At 41.4% G+C, this 27604-nt stretch overlaps 2 protein-coding genes across 2 annotated transcripts; one reads left to right on the forward strand and one right to left on the reverse strand.

Annotated features, from left to right (window-relative positions):
* Positions 1 to 4353: 4353 nt before the first annotated feature.
* Positions 4354 to 7592, forward strand: LOC306746621 (uncharacterized protein C6orf118-like; the record flags this gene model as incomplete). The annotated part of the gene is made up of 9 exons (XM_079229554.1): positions 4354 to 4950; positions 5123 to 5245; positions 5672 to 5731; positions 6310 to 6434; positions 6522 to 6583; positions 6869 to 7053; positions 7249 to 7302; positions 7392 to 7453; positions 7544 to 7592. The coding sequence occupies 9 exons, from the start codon at positions 4354 to 4356 to the stop codon at positions 7590 to 7592; spliced, it is 1317 nt and encodes a 438-aa protein (XP_079085680.1).
* Positions 7593 to 15442: 7850 nt separating this feature from the next.
* oit3 (oncoprotein induced transcript 3) lies at positions 15443 to 22715 on the reverse strand (the record flags this gene model as incomplete). The annotated part of the gene is made up of 9 exons (XM_079229617.1): positions 15443 to 15607; positions 15776 to 15875; positions 16712 to 17124; positions 17287 to 17447; positions 18112 to 18234; positions 18348 to 18470; positions 19273 to 19383; positions 19479 to 19853; positions 22664 to 22715. 9 exons carry the CDS (start codon positions 22713 to 22715, stop codon positions 15443 to 15445), a joined length of 1623 nt encoding a protein of 540 aa, XP_079085743.1.
* Between the last annotated feature and the right edge of the window lie 4889 nt (positions 22716 to 27604).

Consider the following 27604-nt stretch of genomic DNA (forward strand, 5'->3'; position numbering starts at 1 on the left):
TGGTTGTTTTAATTCTTTGGCAGTTTTATGTTATGTTATGATTCTTTTTTTTATATGAGCTGATTCTTTAACGGTCTTGTATTTGCAGAGGCCTTACTCTGAACCTTTCACAGGCTAGAAATATGTGAAATATTGTTGTTGGTTCAGGCTTTTTTTTTGAAATGGTACTGTTTGCCTTCTGTGGTAGGTTTATTGTACGCACACTACTTCACCAAGGTATTTCCAGAGACAGAAGGAATGTGTAGAGCAAATGTATGGTTTAATGCCACCTTACTGAGAAGGTGGATGCCGGAATGTTTTTTATTACTTTTTGAGCAAAAATCCTTTGCAGTACTTGAATACAAACATACAGCCTATTCTACGTGGAGAAATCCCCCACCGCATGTTCTACAAAACCTGGAGGAACTGTGGCGAGAGGATTTAGATAATGTAGACACGTGTGAACACAGTCACAAGAGAGTCACAATGTTTCTCCCTGAAGTGGACCCCACAGCACTGCCCCAGGACCCTCCTGGCATTTAGGAACCTGCTGTATAGTGCATCCACTTTCTTCTGATGAGCAGAATCTGACCCCAGGTCAGCAGAAATATAGCGTGCAGGAAGGAAGGAAGAAGATGCATGAATAGCATCAGTTGTAGTATAGATGTGTGCAGGCTTATAGTAATGTAGCCTTAAGAATTTTCATTGTCATAACATTTTATCACACCACTATCACATCATTAATTATTTCACGCAACAATCTGGTTTCGCCTCATTAATCAGTAATCATTTCCACAACCATGAATAAAACACAAGTAAAATGAGGATACTGCACAAGTTGGTTAAGCGTCCCAGTAGATTCTAAAGAGGTCTTTGTTTGCAGTGACATAACAAACTTTGTACAAATGGCGACTACAGCACCCTGATTCATTAAACAAAGTTACGGTGTTTTGAATTATTAAAGGTATAAATTAAATAAATGGTGAGGGGTGGGATAAATCGTAGACTATACAGTGACAGTGAGTTGCCGGTTCAAAGCCGTAGTGTGAAACCTTTATGACACTTTTTTGCTGATGATGCCGAACACAGCAGCTCACCAGTCTCAACAGTGAGACTTCATATGTTCACACAATGTCAAACCTGTTAAGCTAGATGTGCATCATATGTATATCTCTGGGATTGCAACTCAAGAATGTTTGGTTGACGTTCTGCAAGTGTGTCACAGAAGTTCCCCTCATTTCCATGGCCTGTCGAAGGACATAAAGCCTCCTCCTTTACGCTCACTCTCCAACGCCATGCAAGGGGGTGTATTTGGACTCTTTCAAATGAGTTTCCGAGATCTTCCGAAAAACATTTTTTTTCGTCTGAAACTGTCATTCCAGTGGACATTGTCCCTCGAAGACTGAAATTACCGCTCAAATAATTTGTTTTTCAACTGGTACTGTGGCTCCCAAATTGTGTGAATGTGTATTTTGATGAATGTTTTGTTGATCGCAGGTCCTCGGTGGTGGCATGTGGGTCAGTGCGCCATCAGTTTTCATGATGTGCTCTGTCTTACTTTTCAGAATTACTTCCAGTAAGCTTCAACCAAGAGCAACAATTAGCATGCACCTCAACTGAACTTGATATATCATTTTGCAGAATACGGTAATGGGTGTATATTGTGTGCAATCTAGGAATTAGTTTGTACAGACTGAGATGTATGCTCTGATGGCGCTAAACTGAATGGCAGTTGTGCACTTTCAGACTGCGTGCGTGTGCATGTGTGTGTGTGTGTGTGTGTGTGTGTGTGTGTGCGTGTGGGAGAGAGAGAGAAAGAAAGAGAGCTTTGACTGTCTCTTTTCCCACCGGAGAACATGGATAAGTCCATAACACTGCACTGTCCCTTCTACTTTTCCGCACCAGTTATATGTCATTGTCTGCACTATGTTTAGCTTATGATCTTTATCATTATTATTATTGATGATTATTATGATTACTATTGTTATTTTCTTAATTAGAGTTAAATTTAAATTAACTTATATTTTTTATACAAAGAGAAATAATGTTGGCCTTTTTGTTTTGTACAAATTAAACATTAAGATAAGCAAAACGGTCCAGACATGTTACTGTTACCCAGAATAATTGCGGAATGTCTCAACTGTAAACGTAAGAGCAGTAGCCCAAATGACTTTTATTAAATACCTGGAAAATACGTTGGTGGCAGATCATTCTTTATTTCCTGTTAATTACCTACTGGTTTGCATTTATTTGACTGTTAATGCATAATATTGTATTGATGGAGCTACAGAGATGGCGTTGGGTGTTGGGTTCCTGATTGATCAGCAAGTTATTGCACTTATGCAGGTACATTTATTTAATTATCCAAGAGATAAGTCAGGGTCAGATATGTGTACACTTTTGTAAAGGTTAAAATATAAATAAGAATTGGGGATCTTCAAAATAACTGGCAATGGTGAGAATATCCTCCCTTAATGTCTTGTTGACCTAACTGAGATACAAAGTAACATCTGTGCTAAACGTTGTGCATGCAGAATAGTTGATACAAAATCAGCACCACCACATTTTAAAACAAAATTAGCAAACAAATGTGTTACCTATATCTAGCCTGCTAATATTTGGTCATACATTTCACCCTTCTAACCTATCAAATGAGAGTTTCTGGTAGGTCCACCATTTTTATTGTGCCCTAGATCCAGCAATAGTTAATGTATGTGTATCCGTCCCATTCTTGTGAACTTTGGCACAAACGCCCACTTGGACTCAAGAATAAACGGATTTGAATTTTGTTGTCAAACGTTATAGGTCGCTGTGACTTCAGAAAACATGTTTTAGCCTAAAATTCAAGAATTCATGACAATTTCACACAAATGTCTAATAGTATAAAATTATGAAGTGACAATTTGGAGAAACATGGATCAAACAATCATCAACAATGCATTCTCAAACTACTGCCAAGTAAGCTATAGGAACCACTTCCATCCTGCACTGCATTTTATTTAACATCATTTTCTTAAATGTTAATAGGGGACACAATATTGCAAATTAATGCAAGCCCTACTTGTTTCAATGAAGCATAACATCTTACACCGTCTCTTCCCGAATGCACATCTTTGCCATCTGGGTGCTATTCCACCTATTCTGGCCGTTCAAGCCTTAAGGCCAACTTCCACTCTCCTTCTATTCCTCCCTCTCTTTTGCTGTAGTCTAAACTCACTACTGTGCGTTTACTTGCACACAAAAGGCCAATTGTTGTGAACAACCAGAAGTAGATAATAGAGAAGTTTTTGAAGTATTTAGGGGAGTTTTGCAATAACCAAATTTACGTCATTTCTAATTGAGTTGCTGTGTGCACGATTTTGTGGCAGTCCACAGGATTCATGTAAATGTCACAAATTAAGAAAACCCAAGGAAATAGGAGGATTTTTTTCAGTCCATTGTTTTCAAAGGTACGGGCAGTTCTGTTATTCACACTGTTAAGAGACCACAGGTCATGTACATATTGTTTCTGGCTCATGACTGAATCAAAACACAGTCTAGGCTTGTTTATTGTATGTGAAAATTCTAAAATATTTGGGGATTTTTTTTTAGGGTCGCAAATAAAGTGGAATGGGATTATGGAAAGGATGAGCTCACAGGAGTTTGGATTTGAAATTCAGGGAATCGGTTGCTTGCCCTTTTTCATGACCTGCAAATATTCCAATCCGCCTATGCTTTGCTGTGATTCTTTACACGAGGTCCGCTGCCCACGATCACACACACCTATCACTCACAGTGTGCCCGAGTGCACCTGAAGGTTCATGAGTCCGATTATTGTCAAAACCTTGAATGCAACGCAGACATTACGCGCTCGGTCTCCTTGGCGACTGAGCAAAGAACAGACGGAAGAAAGTTTGTTTCGTCGTGACTCCGCACGAAACTTCAGCTGACAGGTGAGGTCCTTTCTTACGGTTTCTGTATGCGTGCTTTGTTCACACGCTTCAACTGCTTAATAGCAACATTTAAAAGTAATGTAAAGGCAAAGTTATTAAACACTGTTGGTTCCTTGATGGTGACTCGGGATTGTGGAAAACCAATTCGATCCATTCACAGACGCATGCGCGCTGATTATATCATTGATTTACTTTACCTCAATTTGTTTTCACAATATTTTGTTTTTAGGACTGAGAATATGTATTCAGACACACGACATTGCTCATTGTTCATTGTTATTCACCTATGTCATGCCCTTTAGGCCTAATTGTCAACTAAGCAATTTGTGTTCAATTTAATTTATGGAAACGTCGCACTTCTGCTGCTAATATAGGACGTTTATTGTCACTTTGTGTGACTTTCACAAAACTTTACAATACTGTGTTTTGTCCCCTCACAGCCATGTCCAGCAGATGTAAGCCACAGCCCGGCTGCTTCAGGAGTGACATCCAAAAACTGCTGCTGGCTGCTGAAGCTGGTCAGAAGGCGGACATCCTGACCTACTCCACGGGTCATCTCGGGCCCCGCAGCCTGAACCACAGTTCGCCTCACAGTGAGACAAAGCAGTCTTTCTGGAGGATGTCTCAGGGCTTAGAAGAAACCCCAAACCAGACACGGACAAAGGCCCTGACCTTTGCAAAGAAGAAAGAGATGAAAGAGTGCCCCTTTGAGTTCTCCACTGACACTGCCGTAGTAGAGTCTGATGTCTCAAGGTCACGACGAGGTCAGGCGTCGCATGCAGACAAAACCGAAGATATATGTCTACCTAAGATAGCTTACTGTTCCTTAAACTCTGTGCCGCTCCAGCCGATAGCCTTCTCCCAGAAAAAGGCTAACTCTTCATCTGATCCAGAGGGGAAACAGCCTTCTGACCAGAAAGGCCCGAGTAATGAAGGCCAGTTAAAGACGAAACAACGGTTTGGCAGGCAAGTCAGAGCCAAGCAAGATCTCTGGACTGGAAGAAATGTTGCTGAGATGCATGAGAGGAAACTACAAAAGGTGAGAACGATCTCACAAACCATTACATCCCCGCAACAAATTTTGTAATTGAACCGTTTCCTGGCTAATTTTACACGAGATGGCAGTTTGAAATGTCCTCTCAAACTCTTGCAGAAGGTGTACGCATATCTTAACTTGCGAAACGTTTTGCGTGTGCTCCTGTCATACCCAGGAGCTGAGGAGGTTGTCAGCGCAGAGCTGGCCCAGCAGAGACCGCCTTGCGGTGTTCAGTGACGTCTTTGATGATGTATGTGAAGGCTCGCCAGTATTTGGACGCATCCTGAGGGAAATTAAGGTTTTTCCATTTCCTCTGTACCCACTAGCACATTTTTAGCAATTTCAGTTCCATCAGAGCCAAGAGAGATTGAGTCCCTGGTGTAGCAAGCGGAAGTGGAGCAACCACTGGAACCTGGTCATGATGCGTCTGGTAGCAGGTCATCAGTGGGCAACGGTTGCATTACTGCTCATTCACAAGAAACGTCTCGGGGTCACGCAAGTTTCTTTTTTGGTAGAACCGCTTTGCATGCTTCTAATTTAGCATTGCACGATTATAGCTGTAATGCAATGAAGTGTGTGTTGTGACAAGCCCATGAGCAGTACATTTAAGTATATTATTGTTTCCAAAATGTCGGTGAAGTTTGGATTTCTTCTCCAAAGACACATCATTTAAAAATAAAATAAAAGTACTCAGAGTGAAATAATGTTTTCTTTTTTCTTCCAGACAGATTATGATTTGTATGTCAACCACTTGATGGCTTCCCAATCATTACTACACAACATGGTAAAGCACACTGCTCATAATGTGTTTAAATAAATACATAAGACATATGAGAAGGCCTGAGAAATGTATGTGACTTTCTGGCTTAATTTCCCATCAAAAACATTAACTCCCTTTATATGTTTATAGTGTTATCTATAAAACATTATGAATCTTAGGCACTTTCAAAGTCTTGAAAATGCATTTCATACTGTGTGAATGTCGCCTTCCTCTAAAAGAGGAAACATTAGTGCAAAGTTGAATACAAAATATTTTCACTGCAACACAACTGCTGCTATAGTGCAGCAACAGTTCATGTCAAAGGTCACTCTTGTCACAGGGCCTGTCATCCTTTCCATGGTAATATAATAATTAGAAACTGATCTCAGGGCTGCTGGCAATGTGATATGTTTTCAGTGGAGAGAGTATAACCTCATGTGTTTTTTTTGACATAGCAGAATATGTTTATGGGGTCATGACAGATTTTGCAATGTCTTGGCGCATTGAATAATTTCGCAAAAGCCACAAAACAAGAATTTCTCTTCAGCATCTTTTGTGTTTTTTTGGAATACAAGCGTTCATATGTTTTTGTTTTGTTACAGCCTTTGGAGACTTCACGCAGATATCTTGATAATGACAAAGTAAGGCAAATGGAGTTGGAGGATGCTGAAAAAGAGATTTTCAGACTGGAGCAGGAGGCCAAGAGAGCTCTAGAGGAGAATAAACGGTACTGCAAAGATCGATCCACCAAAATCAAAGTAGATATAGTAGTATACTGTCTCATTATTTTAAGTAGGTTTGTTCCTAACCTCAGAGTCCGAGAGGAATCACAGAATGTTCCAGCTATCATAGGCCCAGAGGACAGTGACATGACGAGTAAGTCTCAAGACTACCCTGCTAGATAATCATTGGGAAACCACTTCCAGGCATTTGCTGTATATTACCCTGCAGGCCACAGCACATGCTAACTTGTAAATGTCCTGTGTCTCTGATGTGGATGGACTGAACAAATAATGACTTTGTCATGCCAACAGGCATAAAGAGGTTTTTTTTAGTTTCAGTGAGTCAGCTGTGACTTTATAATGCCTGCAGGGGTGTTTATGTACAGACACAGATACATCATACAGTGCATTCACGCGAGGCTCTTCTGTGCTTGCACAGATACACCTCTGTCAGGGCTGCATGACAGAGGAGCTGCCGTCGGCCACACCAGCAGTATCCAATCCAAGAGGCTTCAGGTGCTGAACACGTGGCGGGAGAACCAACAGCTGGAGGAGGAGCTCAAGGAGAAGCTGGTGTCCTCTGTTACGACCAGGGTCACTGAACGATGCATCAAGGACATAAAGGTGCTGGGAGATAAACTGCCTGAAATACTAATATATTCTGCCCTGTTACTCACATGTTTATGACTGTTGGATCCCATTGAGCATCAATTTTGCCTTTGCGCTCTTCCAGAAATGAAATGAAAGCAGGAAGTGTAGAGTAATTGGTATGTGCTAAAAGATGCATATGGCTGCATGTTTTATTTGGTTTGCTTCCAGATAGAGATAATGAGACTTATAGCCTCTAATGACCGTCTGAAGACCACCAACAAGGCAAGTTTGACCTTTGACAATCTTACTTTAAGTAATAAAGATTTTAAATGCATGTCCTGCTATGTAATACTTTGTATTTTTCCCTAAAGGATTTGGAAAACAACATAAACATGGTGCTGAACAGAGAGAAAGCCAGCAAGGCCGTGAGACGGTATATGTTCTATTGCACATACTTGACACTTGACTCCGAGACTTGTGACTCCTTTTTATCTGCTGTTGTTTTCTTATGTTTTACCACTAGGGCGCTGTGGGACGAAATACATTGTGATCTACAAACAGAGAGTGAATAGCTTCATCAGCAAGTGAACTAGATGATCCTTTCTTGAGATGGACGTTCCAAAGTGCAATAAAATGAAGGAATACGTATTCCATAGAGTCACAACTGTCACCAACAAGCCGCTTAACTGTATTCGAATATCTTGTCGTAGCCCTTCAGTTTAGTAAATGTGGTCGTTGTCCAGAAATAACACCCTAGAATAGATCATAACTTAAAACTACCACAGTATCAAGCAAGCAATAACACAATGTACAAAAACAGTCAAATGTACAGTACATACAATCAGTGTTCCCTCTAAGCTGCACGCGTGCGCAGACCGCACAAACGATTTTTTTCAGGGGTTAAAAATCTTTTTTTGCGCCAGTGTTTCTGAGATAGGAGTGAGCCATCTCCACAATAATAAGATCTTTGATGTGACGTGACGAGTCTTCTTGGCCAATCAGCATCCCGTTTCTCGACATGCTCTCTGTACCTCTGCTAGCGCTCTGCCTCCGTTAGCACCCCCACCCTCGCTGTCCTTCTCCGGACGCCAGGTGTGAAGCTCGCCTAGAGCGCCACATGAGCTCGGGCCGGCGCTGTTTAGGCTCCTCTTGGCGGGCTCCAGCAGTTATTGGCTACCATGGCGAAAAGAAAGGCAGAGCAGGTGCCCCAGAAAAAGGTCTGCCTAACGTTCAAACATGAGTGGCTAGATGAAATAGTCCAAACTGACACAGGTAGGATGAAACTTTCAGACATATTTAAATATGAAGAATATGAAGTTATTACATTGTTTATATAGGCTACCTTTAGGAAAAATGACACCATGTCAATTTAATAGGCCTATTATTATTGTTAAGCACTGCATTAACATTTTTCTTTCAATGACGTTCCACTTAAATGTTGTACCTGCTGAGAAATGACTAAACACCTTTGATACTTTTATTTTTTATATATTTATCATTATCAGTCATAACCAGTGAACCAATCACAACCTCCCCTTATTGAAGTTCAACAAAGATCCTTTAAGTTCAACTAAACTGACTGGTAAAACACTATCATTAAAATGTTCCCAAAGTCCAGCCATTATAAAGGATATTGAATAAATATCAACCTTGTATACATATTGATGCATTTGCTGTCATCTCTTTAAATCCTCTATGGCTAACGCAGGCTTGTGGTCATTTTCGGCGGGTCGCGTGGTTGTGAATTGCTCAGAGTGCTGAAATGTGCGCTCAGAAAAAAAAAAATTGCTCAGTGCTGACATTTTTTTTGAGGGAACATTGCATACAATTCAAAAGTACTAATTATGCAGAATAGCCCTTTTAAAAGTAAATTTTTTTACTGAAACATTTTAGAAATATTTTGATGTTGTAGGTGAAGCTAATATTAGCTATTGTATATATCATTAGTTTATTCTATGATAATACATCATATTTTAAAAGATGTGTTTTGTATGTTAAAACTTAATTGACATTAACTAATATTATGCTAATATTTAGTACTATATGTGTCAAACGTACAATATTTACCTCTGAAATGTGTACATTTGAAGTATATATAAAGAATACAAATTTCAATACAGCTTTGAGTAATTGTATTTAGTTAGAGGATGTCAAGTTTCATAGTTTCCAGCAATCCATCCGTTAAAGAACAGCAGTAAATTTGACACTTCACACACGTTGTATTTGTGGCCCAGAGCAGCCCAATTAATACAAACAACTTCCACGTTAAGGTACAAATCAAATAATATATGTACAGCCTGGAGCGACTCGAATGTTAATGAATTGAAGAGAGAAGTGTTTCAAAGCAGAAAAAAATCCTGGATATTATTGCATCCATCTTTTTCATATTTTGTTGATGTATGGAGCTGCATATACATATATACATATGAACCATATATGAACATGAAACCACAGACAATTAGGAGGATATTAAGTAATTATCTCATTGCTGGTCACAGGAGATGATGGTATTCATCTGTATGGGCTGAATGAGACATTGGAAGGAAAACCCTTAAAACACCATGAGATCATTCACAACTGGTATCCTTAAAACAGACCTGTGATGTGGGACATGTTAAACAAAAAGGTCAAAATAATCCGGAGCATTGGAAGTACATTTCTCTCCAAACACCAGAGAGCAGCAGAGACATGCCAAGTGAATACAATTATTTGTGACGTTATGTGATGAGAACCGGCCTTCCCTTTGAGCCCCAAACTCGTGCATCGTTTGCTAAATTGACTGATCGACGGACCTGGTAACCCTATGTATCTACAATAGATTGGTTGTTAAATGGTAGCCAGGCATCTTCTATTCTGCAAGTAGGACTCGCTGCAGGTCCACAGCACTGCATGAGACCCCGGAACGGTTTAGGCAACGAAATACTTGAGTGCCAAAACTAATTTGTTGGGTATATTAACAAACACAAACTGCTTGGTTAGGTTCAGGAAGAAGAGAGACGCCAGAAACGGTTAATTTTAACCCAAAACATGATCTTTTCCTAAACTTAATTTAAGATTTGTTGCCCAACCCAATGGAGATTTCTGGCAGAGGACAAACTTCTCTGTGTCCTTTTAATCCGGGAAGAATCCGGCGTGTTGTGCAGACAGGGCAAATCCTCCGACCCCTTCAGTGAGTACAGCCAAGCGTAACTGATGTCCTTTAACCCAGCATTTACATTAAGTAACATTAATTGTATAAAAGAACACAAAACTAATTAAAGAAACTAAAAATGAATTGTCTTTCTCAGGAGTGTTGGTTTTGTTGCAGCCCCTATGACAAAAGTGTGAGTGTTACAAAGCACCAAATTGTCTCCAGAAAACCTCTCACTTTACGGCAGAGGGGTCTGGCGGTCGGCCCCTCGTCGTCCTGGTTCTGGTTCATCTTTGCCTCCCTTCCCTGAGGTGGGCCCCGCAATTCAACTGGGTCTCAAGCAGTGTTCATACAGCAGCCTCTATAATATATAGCCTAATAGTAATGTCTAGTCTCTTGTAAATTAATTACTAATCTAGTTTTTCTAAATGTGGACCAGAAAAAGCTCAGAGTGGTATTCACAAAATCCTTGGGCTTATGGGGTCAAGGGTCAATAGTACAGCCTTGTTCTTTTTCTTTTGTATTTATGTGTGCGTTTTTTATGTTTTGTTTTCTCTTGGCTGTGTCTGCATGTATAGCTGTGACTGTTTGTGTATTGTGCATCTTTGTGCCATACAACTTGTGGACATGATCCACTTTTAGATGCTTCAGCATTTATTCTGCATTTCCGCTCGTTCTGTTCTGCCATAATGATCCTGATCCTTCTATGGGTGGTGATTGCCTCGAGGCTCAACTTTTTGTATATGATCTTATCCAATTTGTTCTGAATTGCAGTCTGCGTTTAGCCCCTACAACTCTGGCTCACAGAAAATGAATTAGTGTTGCAATGGATCGGATCAAAAATAGGATCATCACAATAAAAAAAAAGGGGCAAATATAACATTTAGAGGTCATAGATGATCCATATTGTTGTTTGATTGGAGCAGCATGTCTACGAGGCTCCAGACTATTTATTTTTTGCCACTGCCTTAAAGATAATTTCAACCGCTGTACACAGATCAATCCGTAGTCTAATACCTTCAAACAACTGGATTTATTCAAGTTTCTCACCAACACTATATGTTACGAGATTACACGTGAACACATCATGATAACGTCAGAATTTACTTTCGCCCAATACTCATTCACTGATCCCAAAACGACAGATTGAGTTACTTACATGATTGCAGCAATGGTAAACATCCACAAAGTCACAGAGATTGGCCGGGCCACCATATTGGCTCGTAGTACTTTGATACTGCCACCAGATGGCAACAGACAGCAACAAGTGTGACATCATTCTACTTCCCTGAGCCATAAGAATCTCATGAGACTAGTGTATTTTAATGTTTTGTGGAGATTTATGTTATTTGTAACCTGGCTATGTGAACATATCAAGTGAATCATAAATGTTGCATTTTAGTGTATTTTCATCAAATTTACTGTCTCAGTTATAGTACAAAAGTAGTAGAAGACATTCAGTTGCACTATTATTGCCTTTTAGGTATACATTTAGATTATATACTAGACAAGACTAGAAATGTATTACATTTCCTCTGGAATGGTAATAGAAAAATGCAAACTTATAAGGAATTCATATTCCTTAGCTTTTTACCTTTCAAAGGTGACCAGAAATATGCATCTAACATTATGGTTGAGGAGATGTTACTGATTCATTTTGATGTCATTTTTGTTCAATGCTTTGTCCAAATTGTGCTTGTGGTGTATATGAAGGGTTATAAAAAGCATAGTATGTAAAAAAAAATGTATTGCACAGTTGGCGAAAAAAAGGTAATAGTATAATGTGTTGGAAAAAAGTAAAAGAAAGTCATAGAATAGAATGTTGAAAAAAAGTATGTTGAAAAAAATCATAGTTTAGTTTGCTGAAAAAATTCTTTGTATGTCAAAGCCCCAATGCTCTAGTTTTATAATAGATACACATTTTGTTGTTCATATTGCTTTCAGGTGTTGGGCAGATATCAGGCACTATTAGAGCAAACTAATTGGAACTAAATCCAATCACTTGGTGAAAAATTACATCAGATTAGGGCTGGAGGCTCATTTTTCATGGGAGTGCATGATGAAATTACTAATTTGATGTGTTTAAGAATCACAGAGAAAAAGAGGATTAGAGGAATTATTGAAGCTTTCTTTGGAATGATATGGAGTGACCTTTGCCCCCAACATGACAGCGTGCCTTGCTGTCTGTTCGAACCTAATCAGAGGTCAAAGTCTGCTCACTGGCTTGCAGGGCCAGTAGGAGCAGTGTGTTTGTGTCACTGTCTAAGCTCTTCTCATCCTGTTTACAGCACCTTGTGCTTGAATTGTCACCAGTTCAACGCCATGCTGCTCCGGGCTGTAGTTCTGCTCTTCCTCTGCGTGTCCGTGGGTATGTGTGCCACTTTAGGCCACTACCAGACGCAGCCAGTGGAGGAGGAGGTGCCTCCTGTGGACTCTGCTGCTGTTACTGATGGTGTAGCAGCTGAAGAAGCTGCAGCTTCTGCAGATACCCAACTAGACAACTCCGCTGCAGTTGAGGAACCGGCAGCCAATTCCATTTTTGGTGACAATATATTGGCTAAAATACTGGCAGCGGATACCCCTTCAGCTGACAAACCAAAAGCGGATGTCCCAGTAGCAGATGGAGCAACAGCTGAAGAGCCAGAGGCAGACAGTGAACGGCCTGCTGGAGACCCCCCTGCTATGGAGGCTGTCATCCAGCAGCAACCTCCTTCCACTGAGGCGGAGGAGGACAATGACATCAGACCAATCGAGACAAACCAGTCGCTAAAGGAACCCGTGGCACAAGAAGATGACAGCAGCTGGAGCCTCAACTCAATTAGAAATAGTTTCCAGAGTATCCACGGATACTTTGGGTCGCTGGTGGAGCTGGCAGGGGGACAGAATGGTGTGTGCCAGTACCGCTGCAGACATGGTAAGAAGGATTCTCTTGAATTAATATACTGTTGTTTTACTGAGAACCAGACGTCTTTTAGTGTCCTGGAGGTGGGAAATAGTTAGATAGTTTGAGTAGTTGTAGATCAAAAGAAAAAAGAAAAAATAGTCAGTGCACCTGTTCCACAGTATGTTTTTGTTGATTATTTTGTTGTCCACGTCCCATATTCCTTCTGCTATGATGTATTTGTTATCTTTTGTACGTGTCAAATCAATCCCTCTGCTGTCAGTTTATCAGCTTCTTATTTACACCATGCTAGGTGGCTGATAAAGAAACCTGAATACATTCTGGTTATCAGTCTGAGAGGTAGATGTTCCTGCAGTTACACAACCAACACCAATGTACTCAAACAGAAGTGACATCTTATCTGTGGAACGACACACACACCCAAGAACAGAGATATGGTGTTCATCCTAGACTGGGAGTACATGACGACATTAGTTTGTTGATGGGCCTTCACTTGAGTTTTAAAGTTTAATGGAACTGTTACTTCTCTGTTTTCTCAGGAGAACCTGCTCAACCTCGTGCCGGCTACCAGCTCCCAGAGCCGAACGGGTGCAGCTCCTCCCTGGTGGGATTCCAGGTGAATGCAGTTGTAGGTGGCCTGTTTATAACCCCAACAGTCCATAATCACATCATTAAGCACATACAATGGAGCTAAACAAAACCATAATGGCTGGAAAGGCTATAGGTTCTGTATTATTAAGCTGCTCTGACAGCAGTTATTTCTTTTAACAGCTTGACCTGGGGATCCCTGCTATGACAACGTGCTGTAACCAGCTCGACGTGTGCTACGACACTTGCGGCACGAACAAGAGCGACTGTGACTCAGAGTTTCGCTTGTGTCTGCATGGCATCTGCGCCGACCTGAAGAAGAGTCTGGGCTTCGTGTCGAAGGTGCAAGGTGAGATGTTTGCAGATATCTCCAGCTGGGTGGAACCAGTAACATCTCACACACATTGTGAGTCATCAAACTATAATAATAAACTCTGCCTCCTTCCCCTCTCTAATTCCTCCGTCTTTGCGCCTCAGCCTGTGAGTCAATGGCAGACGCCCTCCACGGCACGGTGGGGACTCTCGGCTGCAGGCCTTACATGAACAGCCAGAGGGCAGCGTGTGTCTGCGAGGGAGAGGAGAGGGATGAACTGTGACACAGAACACTCTGGACCAAATCCCTGGATGCTTCCGCAGACAAATAACTGAGTCACGGGAATTTCTACAGATTATACTGTATATTTATAGGCTTTTGTCAAAGAGGATGTACTTAACAAGAGCCCACTCGAGATTCACAGCCAGGGAGTAAAAAAAAATAATGCAAATGAACAGTTTCTCAGGTTTTATTCAGAGGCAGTACTGGCATATATTAAGTTTCTGAATATTACTTTAATAATGTATGTAATAATGAACTGCTTATGTATGTTATACTCTTCATACTCTCCATTTCATTTTAGGCCATTTTTAGGCCTCTATGACTCCATTACCATAACTTACTTTGACTCCAACTGTGCCTGATGGGAAGGATATTGGACTTGGATTAATTTCCTCTAGATCGAATGACATCATTTAATTTACTAATGTGCACACGGTTTGTTGTGTGCAGCTATTTATCAAGATAGTATGCTCAAAGTCAGTGTCATGTAAATGTGATGCCTATTACAGCTAGTCAGTTATTTGCCAGCAATTTGATATGCTTTTATGAATGAATACATGAGTAATTGCAGTTTAACTGACATGATTAATTCTAGATTAATTGTCAGTGATGAATCGTTGGCATCATCTTCCCCCGCTATCTCTTTCCCACCATATTGGGATGTGTGACGTGATCCCAAGTCATCAATTAAACAGAGTAAATGAGTCAACATACGTCGATGGGTGTTCCACGTGTATTTCTCAATTCAGTGATGGTGTGAAATATAAACTACTTCTATAAATCTATGAAGTCTTTAAGCTGTAATCAAGCTTGAGAAATGTCTGAAAGTGTGACCTAGAAAAGCATCCTTCACGCTGTAGTTGTTACAAATGAACTGTGGTCCCTCCGAATGATTTCTAATAGAAATGTCATTTGCTTTAATGTCAGCACATTTGGCTGCAAGGCAAAGTCGCAAAGACACACTTTGATGCATTAAGCAGAATCCAAGTGATCTACATCCCTGTGACTGACACTGGAACGTACATAGGAGTAAATAAGAGTGCATATACTGTACATCTGCATGTATATGTGTATGTGAAGGACCTTTAAATACCAAATAAACTGAAATGCTCAGTTCATCTCCTTTCATCAAAATGATACTCTGCAAATGTGATTTAGCTGCTGCTGTTGCTGTGCTCTCATGATGCTTTTCTAATGCATGAGTTAGTTAGCGTCCTGGCTCAGGCAGGATGAAGATGGGGCCTCCAGTCAGTGTGTGATGCTCCTGAGGTTCCCCGGTCCGAACCTTTCGTCGGACGCGTCCTCGACAGCGCTGAGCGCAGTGGGAGTCTCCAGCCCCGCACACCAACACCTGGCAGTGGAGGAACACTTGCTGTAGACGGAGGAGACAAGCTTGTTTTGAGTAGATGGAGAAGAACACAACGCATGACACTGCTACTTCCGATAGTGCAGGCATACAGTCTTTACACTATCGTGCCACACAGACATAAGCCCACACACACACTTGCCAGCTGGCTCCCAGCATGCTGTTTTGACTCACTCGGTTGTCCTTGCCAATGAACTTGAAGACAGGGACCTGGTAGTGCTTAGAGAGCTGGTCCTTTGATGAGTACTGAGTCACTGTTTCATCAGAGATACAGCTGGAGAATAAGCCAAAGAGGAAAATGAAGTCATACATGCAGTATATATCTTAACACAATCCTCAGTGATCTATGTTTCTTTAACTAGCCACTTCATCAAGGTTAGCAGCCTCAGGCCCTAAAATACTGTTGTATATTTAAAAGGATTCATGGAAATAGATGAGAGCCCTGCTCTGTTGATGTCTGTACAGTAGTGTTGGAGACTGTGAAGTAATGGTTGGCTAAAAGTCAGTGTTCTGTGTTTTGATTCTTTTTTTTAAACTACAAATATTCTTGTTTTCTTTCCACATTGATCATAGTATGAAGCCAGTAGCATTTTCCCCTTGACATTTCATTGAAGGAGTGGACATTTTCTGTATTAGATGCTAGACCTTTGTGCTCACACAGCCGTTATGGCTGATCCTGTTGTCGTTTATTATAAGGACCATTAAAGCTGCAGGACCAAAAGCATTTCTCGTATTGATGAGACAATGTTAGAAAACAAAGACATATTTGTGCTGTTTTAATTGTCTGCACGATACTTTTTTCTTTTTAGTCAGCCACTGTGGGAGGCTATAAAACACTTCACTCAGGATTTATTTTTAATACATACCTGACATCTGCAAATGTAAAAGTGATTGTGAACTTGGTATATGTATAATATTTTCTTATATTGTAGCATTAGAGGGTAGCAAACCTATTCATTAAAAAAAGTAATATATACATTTGTCCAGCAGCTATCTTCTGGATCAAGGCATTTGCTGCTATGTCACTGCTATGTCACGCAGCACTACATTTAAACTACACTACATGTGACATGTGACTACATGTGACATTTAAACGTCCACTTTATTCACCCGTCTTTGATGAGATAATACTTAAGGGCCTCGTCAGCTCTGGGCCCTGGGGTGGCGAAGCAGCTCTCCACCAGTGCAGAGAGGCCCTCCACCCTCTCCTTTGGCTCCACCCCGAAGAACAGGGAGTCGTGCAGGCGGAGCTGTGGTGGGGTGCGGTAGGGCTCCGAGAACTCTGCGCTCCTGAAGAGCTCCAGGGAGAAGGGGAAGACTCCCTCGCTGTGGCCGGCCAGCTGAAGAGCCGAGCTGCGCTGACTGGCCTGGTATCCGTCTGACACCTGGTATTCCCTGGGGAACTCACAGGTGACCGGGAGCACTAACTTGCTGGTGCGAACTATCAAGTCCCTGCTGCTGCCTGGGCTGCTCCGAGGGAGGCCTGTCACCAGGTTGGTCCCCACAATCTTGTCATCCGTCACCTGGGGGACAACATTCAGTTTACGGAAACATCACACCGCCAAGGATTAAGGCACAACTCTTTAATAATTTAAGATAATCAACTATTTCTTCGAGCTCAAGCCGTATAGAGACTAAACCCTGAGCACATGCAGTCTAAAAAGTGTACAACCAACAATTCTGACCTCCACCACGGTGCCGCAGGTCTTGAGGCTGAAGCTGAGGTTGATGTGTGTGCCATTGGAGACACCTCGGCAAGACGAGTTGGACAGGGAGAGCTCCAGTCCTCCTACAAGGTCTTTAGGAACGGACACAATAATAGAGCTGGGATCACACTGGACTGGCACTGCAGGAAACAGAGACAAAGGTATGACATATTATTACGGTCATAATGGCACAAATCGTACAACGACAGATAAAAATATACCACACTATCTCTTTGTTGGCTAAGCACGTAAAGAAAGCTAGATTATTGAGACAGCAATTAACATTGATGCATTAATAATGACATAAAAATGCTTTTTTTATTTGATTGGATGGGATTTGAGGATGTCTGATTTTCACAATTTCACATTTTTTTATTAACCTGTAAATCAGAAATAAATTAGCTACTCAAAGTAAACTTTGGCTGTCCTTTGCAATCAAGAAGGACGTTGATGAAATGGTCTGAAAGTAACATAAAATTTTGCCCCCCATGTCTCATTTCTGAAACAAAAGGTAATTTGATTATCATCCACTGCTGATATAGTTAAGGATCCTCCCTGACATAAAAAAACCTGCACTGAAATGTTGGGAATTCAGTTATGGCCAGAGGCAATGCATTTTAGTCAAACCTCTACTATCAAGAACATCTTTTCAGATGAATGCAAGCATGCATCTCTGTGTCAGCTTGCCTTGCAGTCTGATCGATTATCTAACTTATCTTAGATACCTTTCTCAAGCGCACACACACACACACACGCGCGCACACACACACACACACGCACACGCACACACACACTGATACACACCCTGACATGTGCGTTTATCTTCTCCCAGCTCCAGCCCTCTGGGACAGTGGCACTGATAGGAGTCCAGCAGCGAGGAGCAGCCATGGCTGCAGCCTCCATTGTTAAGATGACAGCCTGCTATCTCTGCATGAAGCCACACAGATAAAAATGGAAAAGATGAAGAGCATTGTGTGGTTCCCTGTATCGCTGTACAATGTTGACTGGTGTGTCATATGAACATCACAACACCGCTGTACCTCTGCAGTTGTGTCCATCCTCGTCCAACATGCGACCCGACCCACACTCACAGCGCCTGGAGCCTTTGGTGTTCACACACACCTCTGCACAGCCACCGTTGCTCTTTCCACATTCGTTGAGATCTGAACATAGGACACACACCAACATAGGACACACACACACAGCTGGGTCAGATATTATTATCAGATGAGCTCTGGTTTAATCGACTGAGTACCAGATGGGTGGAGTTCATCACCTTGAGGCAAATCACTAAGTGTTCTTGGGAGGAAGATGATGAATGGACTTTATAGGAGGGCTGGAAAATAAATAATGATAGGTGAAATAAAAGGGGGGACTAAAGTGTGAGGGAGTGAGGAAAGAGAGTGAGTGAAGATTGAAAAAGGAAGAAGTCATTTCTGAGACAGCGGAGGGCAGATTTGGTTGATGGGTGAATAATGAGATAATGGGGTTTTCAGGCTAGGTTCCCACAAGCTTGTCACCCATCATTAGGTGTACCACACACACACACACACACACACACACACACACACACACACACACACACACACACACACACACACACACACACACACACACACACACACAACACACACACACACAAACACACACACACAAATATACTATTAATACATTTCTTTGAGAAAAGGAAACTCTCCACTTGATCCTTATTGGCTTGTGTTGTCTTTGCAGGGAATGCCTCACATCGTGAATATCATGTGCATGTAAATAGGAATAGCCGAAAAACAGCCTATCCATATAAATGAATGTGTTTGTCAAAACAATGGGTGGAGACACTGTAAAGCCAGACTGATTGCTTTCTCTTGTTATTGTCTTTCAGAAACCATTTCCACCAGCCTATCTGTCTTCCACTTCTGTTCCACAACGTATCTGTCCTCTCTCTTCCTCCCTCTCTGTCCGCCTCACCCAGGCATGTTTGTCTGTCCGGTCCCAGGACAGTTCCAGGTGCACAGACGCAGTCAGACTCGGGACATCTGGGGCCTGCGCAGCCCACCTCATCACAGATGTCATAGAAATCTAGGTGTCACACACAAACACATATTTAACACGACAATAGACAAGAAAAGGAGAGTCAAAAATGGGCTTTTTACATATCACACATGAACACTCACGGCCACAGTACACATGGAAGCAGACTGAGGGTCTGGGCAGGCGGTAGACAAAATATCCTCCGGTACAGGCCTTCACATCAATACTGGAGTTCCAGTGGCAGCAGTTGTCGTTGAAGCTGGCACACACAGGCAGGGTGACGATGCCTTCGTGGGGTTGAGGGTGGCTGCCGTTGAGCCAGATGGGAGCATGCGTGCCACAGTGGTTCTCAGAGACGCAGAAGGTGGGCATGGCGTCCCCGGCCATGCCCGTGAAGCGGTACCATTCCCCCATCACGTGGCTGTCACAATAGGGCACGCCGGATGACTGGTTGACGTGCCAGTCTGTGTTCCTCCAAGGTTCATTCAGGCTGATGTATGCGGAGCATGGGTCCAGGGCTGAGGGGGCAAAGACAAACAAGACTTAGTGGCACATGGGGGAAAAAGTATGAACACGATGTAAATATGTGTTTAAGATAAGCAGTATGAGCTAAAGAAAGGTGGAAAGTAACTATTTGCTCAAGTAATTAATACGTACAAAAATAAGTACTTTACTTGAGTATTTTCATTTTGAGCTAGACTTAATATGTCTAGTCCACTTGATTTCAGAGCTAAATATTATCAGGTTTTTACTTTGCTAGATTCATTTTTAAGATCAGTTTAAGACTATACATGAACAACAAAACTATGATAGGTTTACACAATATTATGCCTTGACATGGGTTGGATTACATTACCCACCAGAGTCCCATTGAGATTAAAAATCACTTTTTCGAGGGAGACCTGGCCAAGACAGGCAGCATCATAAATAAAAATAAATAAAATACATATATTCATAATATATGAATGATATATGTATGTATGTATGTATACACTGTCATAAATACATACTAATGTTTTGACTTTTGCTACAGTATCTATATTACTACTCTATAGGAGTATTGTATATCGTGGTATTGCTACTTTTGCTGATTACTCTAAATGCTTTTTCCATCACTAATTATGACAAGAAAACAGATTAGCTCACTTTATTTTACATTTCTGAACTACACATCAATTTAATGGAGGTGAAATGAATTTTCTTTCTGGTACTCACAAGAATTCAAAATGAAAAGACTTTCAAAACAGGGGCACCCTTGAAACAGGGGTTTATGTGGCTCACCATGAACCACAACACCGTTGGAGCTGGTCGTGACCTTTGATGCTACCTTCCCCATATCTCTCTGCCCTCATTTCCTTGGGGGTCAACTCTTTACGAAAGGCATACAATGCCCACAAAAACAAGGTCCTGTTGCTGTTACTCTGAATAAACTACATACCTCACCTTCAATAGCTTTCCATAGAAAGTAGTTCTAATGAAAGAAATACAATTCAGAAACCAAAACTACCTGCATGGCTAGATACATCTGTCTGCCTCAATGTGAGATTATCTTTTTTCAGTGAAGAGATCCTTCAATTTTCTGCTCAGTCATGTTCTGTACATCTATATTGGTCACTTGAGCAGAGTTGTTGCCATGAAGCAGACCGTTGGACCTTAATGACTAAAAGCCAACCAACCATATACACAGAACTCTTTATCCAGTCCCGTCAGTGACTCTTTTCACTACAGCCAGCGTTGCAGAATCAGTAGAACAACTGAATGAGCAGAGTAAACAAAGTGCAGCCAAAACAATCAACAGTTTCTCCTTCTCTTCCTGACAGCTACAACATGGTAATTAGGAGGCAGACATAAAACAAAAGGAAAGAAGAAGAGGTGAGCGTTGATGGGAGTGGGCAAAGTGGGCAAGGGTGAGAGTTAGTGTTATTCACTGAGAATCAGTTGAATCGGCTGGGATGAAGAAACCGTGGGAGGCTGATGAGCCCGGCAGTAAATCATCTTCAGTGATAGGCCAACAAACATGACACAAAACACTTTACTGGAGCAGTAACCTCCACTATAGCCAAACTGCAGACTTTCCATTAAGTTGGATACCTCGACATAAAAACCTTGTGCGAAAAGCGCTTCTGACATCTAATGGGGGCCGAGGTTGACCAGAAGTGTACGGTAACTGTCCCTTTCCTCCTATCTGCTTTCACAAGTAACCATCAAAACACAAGCACATATTTCAAATCATGTTTAGAGGTTCCTGAGTTCCTTTGTTCCTGAAAGCTGTCAGGAAATGTGCGAAACTGGACTCATTTTGTGACCAAAAGTGATGTCACACACACATCATTTTCACCCCTCATCCTCTAATAGACAGTCCATCTTTCACTACTTGCTGCTCCTATAAAAGCAGAGAGATCCATCCTCGGCCTGGACCCACTGACAGCATAAACGATCCGTTTTGGAGACGTACGACTGACCAACTGTGTTTTAGCTCAAGCAGCACAGAAGGAGCAGAGGACATAGCTGACTCATGCGGGTGAATGCTAATGTGGACATTAAATCTTCCAGATGGGGCTTGAATAACTTACTATGGCTATTAAGGAATTGTGGAGCCAAGCCTGACCCGAGTCAGACTCCAGCCTCTTATCTGCACAGATGAAACATGAAGACTCAAAGGAAACAGAGTCCAACCATATTGTTCTTCATAATGAATGCTATCCTTTTTGTGGTAGGATAAAGCTGGCAATGATCTAAAAATCGTGTGAAGAGATCAAAACCAATAATGAATGGATCCCACTAACACCTGTACACCTTCAGTGCCATAGACGTCCAGTATTGTCCAAAAGTCATTAAAACACATTAAGCTATTAAGGCACACAGTTGCATTGAACGACATCTGTGTTCATAAAAAATTCCACGTACAAAAATAGTGCTGAAAATAGTCCTGCGAAATGCATTATTTATCCCAGTTTAGAAACATTTGTTGAATGCTATGGAGGTCCAGCTGGTGTAGGAACTTATTAAGCTGAAATAAATGATGTATACGTGTAACCTTTTTAAAGACTAACATCTTCAGTGGAAATAAATAGGCTTGGGGTTGATTGTGGGGCTGTTAAGGGAAGTCCGAAAGTACCGGATAATGGACATTGTTTGTTCTGCTCTTTTTAAGGGGATTTGTTGATATCAAATATATAGAACAATGTCAACCTTTCTTCTTTAATTTAAAGTAAAACACACTGCAACTGCTGTTATTGCTGTACAATAATTCAAATATAAATCATAAAAAAGGAGATACCTGCTTGTTTGTAAGTGAAAACAGGACAAATGTTATACTCACCTACACCTGCAGCTGCAACACTCTCCAGCAGCAGACTTGTAATCACCCAAAAAATCATGATGTGTTTTCTCCGTGTCGGCTAAATGATGCTCAGGCCTGAGTGTTCATGTGTCTCTTCTCGTTCATCCTCAGGGGGAGCCGGTCTTTAACAGGCGCCTCTTATCTGCATGTGTCATTTTGTTGTGTCTGTCTGCCTCACCTTGACCCCTTGACCTTTTGCTCCCCACGTCCTGTGACGGGACCATCCTCCCATTGTTTCAGTTGGTACAGTCTTCACACTCTCCTCCCTCGACCCTCACACACGACCTTTAACTACACCAAACATAATATATGTATTTTTCTTGCAATCATGCTGTGAAAAAGTGTGATTGTGGCCTTTTTGTAGATGTCTTGATGTATTTTATGCTCATTCCTTCTTGATTTAAAGGGAATGGAACATCGAGCAATGATTTAATCTGCCGCAGCATTAAACCAATCCGATTATTCTTCTTAGAGTCGTGCTGATGCAGCTTTCACTTCAAGGCAACGCTGAGGTTTGGCACACTAGCGGGGCAGAGTATCTGGCAGTAGAGTGAATATGTTCTCATCTAACTAATAACTTAACCTCTGTTATTTGCCACAAATGTCTAAAGCTTAGCCCTTTTCATTTAGAAAGCACCCAAACTAACCTGATGGTTGCAGTTTTTGTTTCACATAATGTAATTAAATCAATGGAGACATTAATCCACCAGGCTGTTGGAAGAGATGAGGTGGAACATGCCAGTCTTCTTCTGTGATTACTCCTGGCAATTAGACACCGTCAGCCAGCAATTATATTGGCAGCGTTTGGGTTTGTTTTAGTGCCTTCGCTGCACTGAAATGGGTTGCAGTTTTGGAGGGTTTTCAGCCACGCTCGAGGCGAGGCATATGGATGGGAAATCAATCTGATGGGCGATGACAGAACGGACTGTACTGGAATATCGTTTTGCATAACATCTATGGCCCCCAGAGCCTGGTAACTTTGATCCCGGTACTTTTCCTCTTGCCCCACCTGGAGTTTGACCTTTTGGGCTTTTAATTGGAAGGTGAAAAGTTGATCATGAAATTAGGTTGACCTGCATTCATGCAGCCCTTAGGATGGATTTGACCCCCTTGGTGATCTCATGACTTTACATTCAGTATAATCAGGTTAAAAATAGTCGGATATTTTGGTTTATACCAAATACCCGAAAGACAAATGACCTTCCCATCAGCCGCAGCTGTACTTTGTGTTTAGTGCGGCGAACATAGCACACTCAGCATATATGAGTTAAATGATCAAACCTTTCCAAATGCAAAGGAAAAACAAATATTGCTATGTTTTCTTTTGCCATTTAGTCTTTTTTTTTTCAAAATAAACTTTTAGATTTCATAATCATGCTTCATGTGCCTATTGTATACAAACAGTTTATCCCCTCAGGTCTATCTTATAGGATGTCCTGTACAGGAATAGCTGAAGGCCAAGGCAAACCGGAGGAGGTGGTCCAACCTTGATATACTGCTTCTTGTCAATGTATCATGTCCAATAATCTCTTCACTTCCAGTGAGAACAACAGATGCTTCAACTGGACCACCGGCTCCAAAACCTGGATAAGGATTTTATTGATAATTGAATTACATTTCTCTTTTATACATATTTCATAAATGGTACAGGATTTTACATTTTTCTTTTTCGCCAACATTACAGCATCATGTCAACAGAAGAAGAAAGGACAAGAAAAACAAAATAAAAAAAAGAGGTCAGATTGGAGTACAAGATCATTTTCAATCCTATATTCTGCTTCACTCTTTAGGCAATTTAAACATCTTATTGTAAGTGCACACAAACAAGATATTCAAAAACATAACACACATTCAAAGAATAGAATAATAATGTCGCTTTGGAGAAAAAAGGCTGAGAGTGGATGAAAATGCCAGGAGAGAGGGTTGAGGATTGGAGGTGTTCCCCGATACGCTAACAGTGCGCCTGACACTTTTCCTTTGGACTCAGATTCAGGATGTTTGCACTGAGGTCAAGAGAACTTTCCCTTACAGTTACACCGAGGATGGAGTTTTTTTTTTCTCCATTTATTGGGGGAGGGGTTCATGGGAGTAAATAAGGTGAAGATATGAGTGGGGTTTGATGTGGGTTTGAGCAGTTGGTTGGCTGGGATTTAAGTCAGATTTGGAAGGGCGGATTCTAAAGACGCAGCCCTGTCCACTGCCCTTTATAACTAAGAATCTCTACAAACAACGTTCTTAAATTATCTTTGCAGTTTTTTTTTGATAAATCATCTTTTTTATTTTCACATAATTTCCCATGTAGACATACATTCATGCAACACCCTCTTTATAATAAAGTTTCCCTATATTTGATATATTTCGTTTTTAAAAAGTAAACAAGAAAATAAAATAACCAAAAGCAAAGGCAATAACCGGTGGATGGCGTGATAAAAAGGAGGAGGTGATGATGTAGAGAAGTGTTGTGTAGTAACAGCAGAGGGGAGGATCTCTCACCTGCCACCGTACATCTCCAAGGAAACAAAATCGCCACAGTGTGCGCGTGTGTGTCTATAGTTGGCCTATTTTGGAAAAGATCTCATGACTGCTATGAAGTGGGATGAGGGTGGAATTGATTTCTACCACTATTGACAGTAAGTGATTGAGGGCAAAGGATTCATGAATATAGCGATCTGAACTTTGTCCCCGGTGTACTCACTTATCAACACGTGGATTCCACAAACACAAATGTTCACAGACACACAGTGAGATTGATTCTCACTTCCAAACATTTAAATTTAAACCTCCCCAATATGAAGGTGTTGTTCCAAATAGGAGATTCATTTTCTCAATGATCTCATCATTGCTGTTTACCAATTTGCTACATCATTGATACTTTTTAAATCATTAATCAATCAAAAGGCACAATTTCCCTTGGAGTCAACACACACACACATTAACAGATTAGACCAAATCCTGCCTTGAGATCGGCATGGAGAACTTTTGATTTGACCTAAAATCATGCACTGTAATGGAAAATCTGCAGTTAAACACATCGATCTCTTCTGTGGGATTCAGTCAACTTTCCACACAAGCAGGATCTTGAACTAGGGTTCATGTTCAGGGGTGTCATGTGATTGGGCTTCCTCTCTGCAGGTGATCTACAGCAGTTCAGAGTGTAAACAACTGATTTTGATCAGTCCAATCCTAGACCTGAACAGAAAACTAAGTAAAGCTGAAAAAAGTTATTTCAGTGACCATTTCCCCCGAAAAATGGACAACACAAACATATGGCTTCTACATTTAACGTATCAAGGGGATGAGACTTCAGCTAGATGTGGCAAAGAAAAGTGTCCAGTTAAGTATAAAATTGCAATAATGCTCCTACACATTCACAAATTTCTACTAAGGGCATACCACAGCATGCAGTCTACCCTGCCTTGCCATCGAGGGAGCAGGGGGGCATTACAGCAACAGTGGGAGGAGAAAACTCAACAAAGCCTCTATGAATGATTTTTTTTTTTAAGATGTAGCCTTCTGTTATTTTTGTCTAAAAGCTTTGTGAGGGAGAATCGTAAAAAAAAAAACCTCACTTATTGAAATGCACATTACATGCTGTTAAGATAAGGGCCAGATCATTGAAAATCTGGAAATATCAATTTTACACCTCCAAGAACAATACTTTTGATTGGACAAAGAGGAAATATATGATATTTGAAAAAAGGGATATTGAACTGCAGGCAATTTTCTCAAATCCTGCTCCTGTTGCATTTACTGTTCTTTAAAGCCACTCAGTTCATCCCATATAGTAAATGATAAAGCGCCAGTGGGTTTGTCCAAGACAATGCTCACTGCACATTTTAAACCTTTCATTATGTTAAGCATTTCTGCAGCAATCTTTGTATTCATGAGATGATTATAGAGGTCACGGATGGCATTATTCTGCATTGTTCAAAATCAATTCCAATCTGAACAATGTTCACCCTGAATTGGCTTCAACATTGTTCCCCCCCCCTTTTGGTGACCATGCACAGGAGCCTTACGACCTGCCTGGACGTAGTCACTGTAAAATACATTGTGTGTGTTTGACAAGATATGTAAGAGTTAGTTCAAGGTATCAATGCATACATTGTGATGCTCTTTGTGTGTGCGCACGTTGGACTGCTAGCGGGGGGTCCTTCATGGCAGGAGATCTTCAGAGGATGTTAATTGATGAAAGCTAAGAGAGCTCCTCCCCCCACTGAAAAAAACTAGCCTCTGGTCATCTGTTTATTTGATTGTATACATATATATATATATATATTTATATATATTTATATTCTTTTCATAACAAATATACTATGGCTTTCAAAATAAAAAGTGCCAAAATATTTTTTTTTGGAATAAAAGAACACACAGTGATGTTGTTGTCGGTAGTACTCTCATACTTGCGCAGACCGGGCCGCTACAGGACGTCAACAGGAAGAGGAAGCGAGGCGTCGTCATGCCTCTATCCTGCGAGTCGAGACAGGCTCCTGACAAAGGTCACACTGGGAGGGACAGCTGTCCGTCACCCGGTGAAGGCGTGGCCCAGGGAGGGAGAGGCAGCAGGGTTCAGCCACCGCAAGACGAAAGTCCCCCTGATGGTGCGACCGCAGTCAGGACTTTCTTGTAAACTTTGGGATAGAGACTCTTTCTGGAGCCTGTCCCAACCAAGAGTAGGTGTGTGTGCGTGTGTGTGTGTGTTGACAGTTTGACTGCTAGAGGAAGCAGGACTATACTGCTGTGTCGACCTGCAGAGTGGCCAGGGTCAGTGTCCCAGTATACCCTGAACGTCCCATGCACACACACACACACACACTCAACAGTGACTGCCCCTCTGCATGTCCTCTGCTGTGGAGTGTCTAGAGGTGTGATCATTCCCGTTTGCCCCCTGAAGTTCCCTGCAGGGTGTCCCTCCGGAGACTTGAG

The sequence above is a fragment of the Taurulus bubalis genome (assembly GCF_910589615.1).
Source record: "Taurulus bubalis genome assembly, chromosome: 14".
Lineage (NCBI taxonomy): Eukaryota > Metazoa > Chordata > Actinopteri > Perciformes > Cottidae > Taurulus > Taurulus bubalis.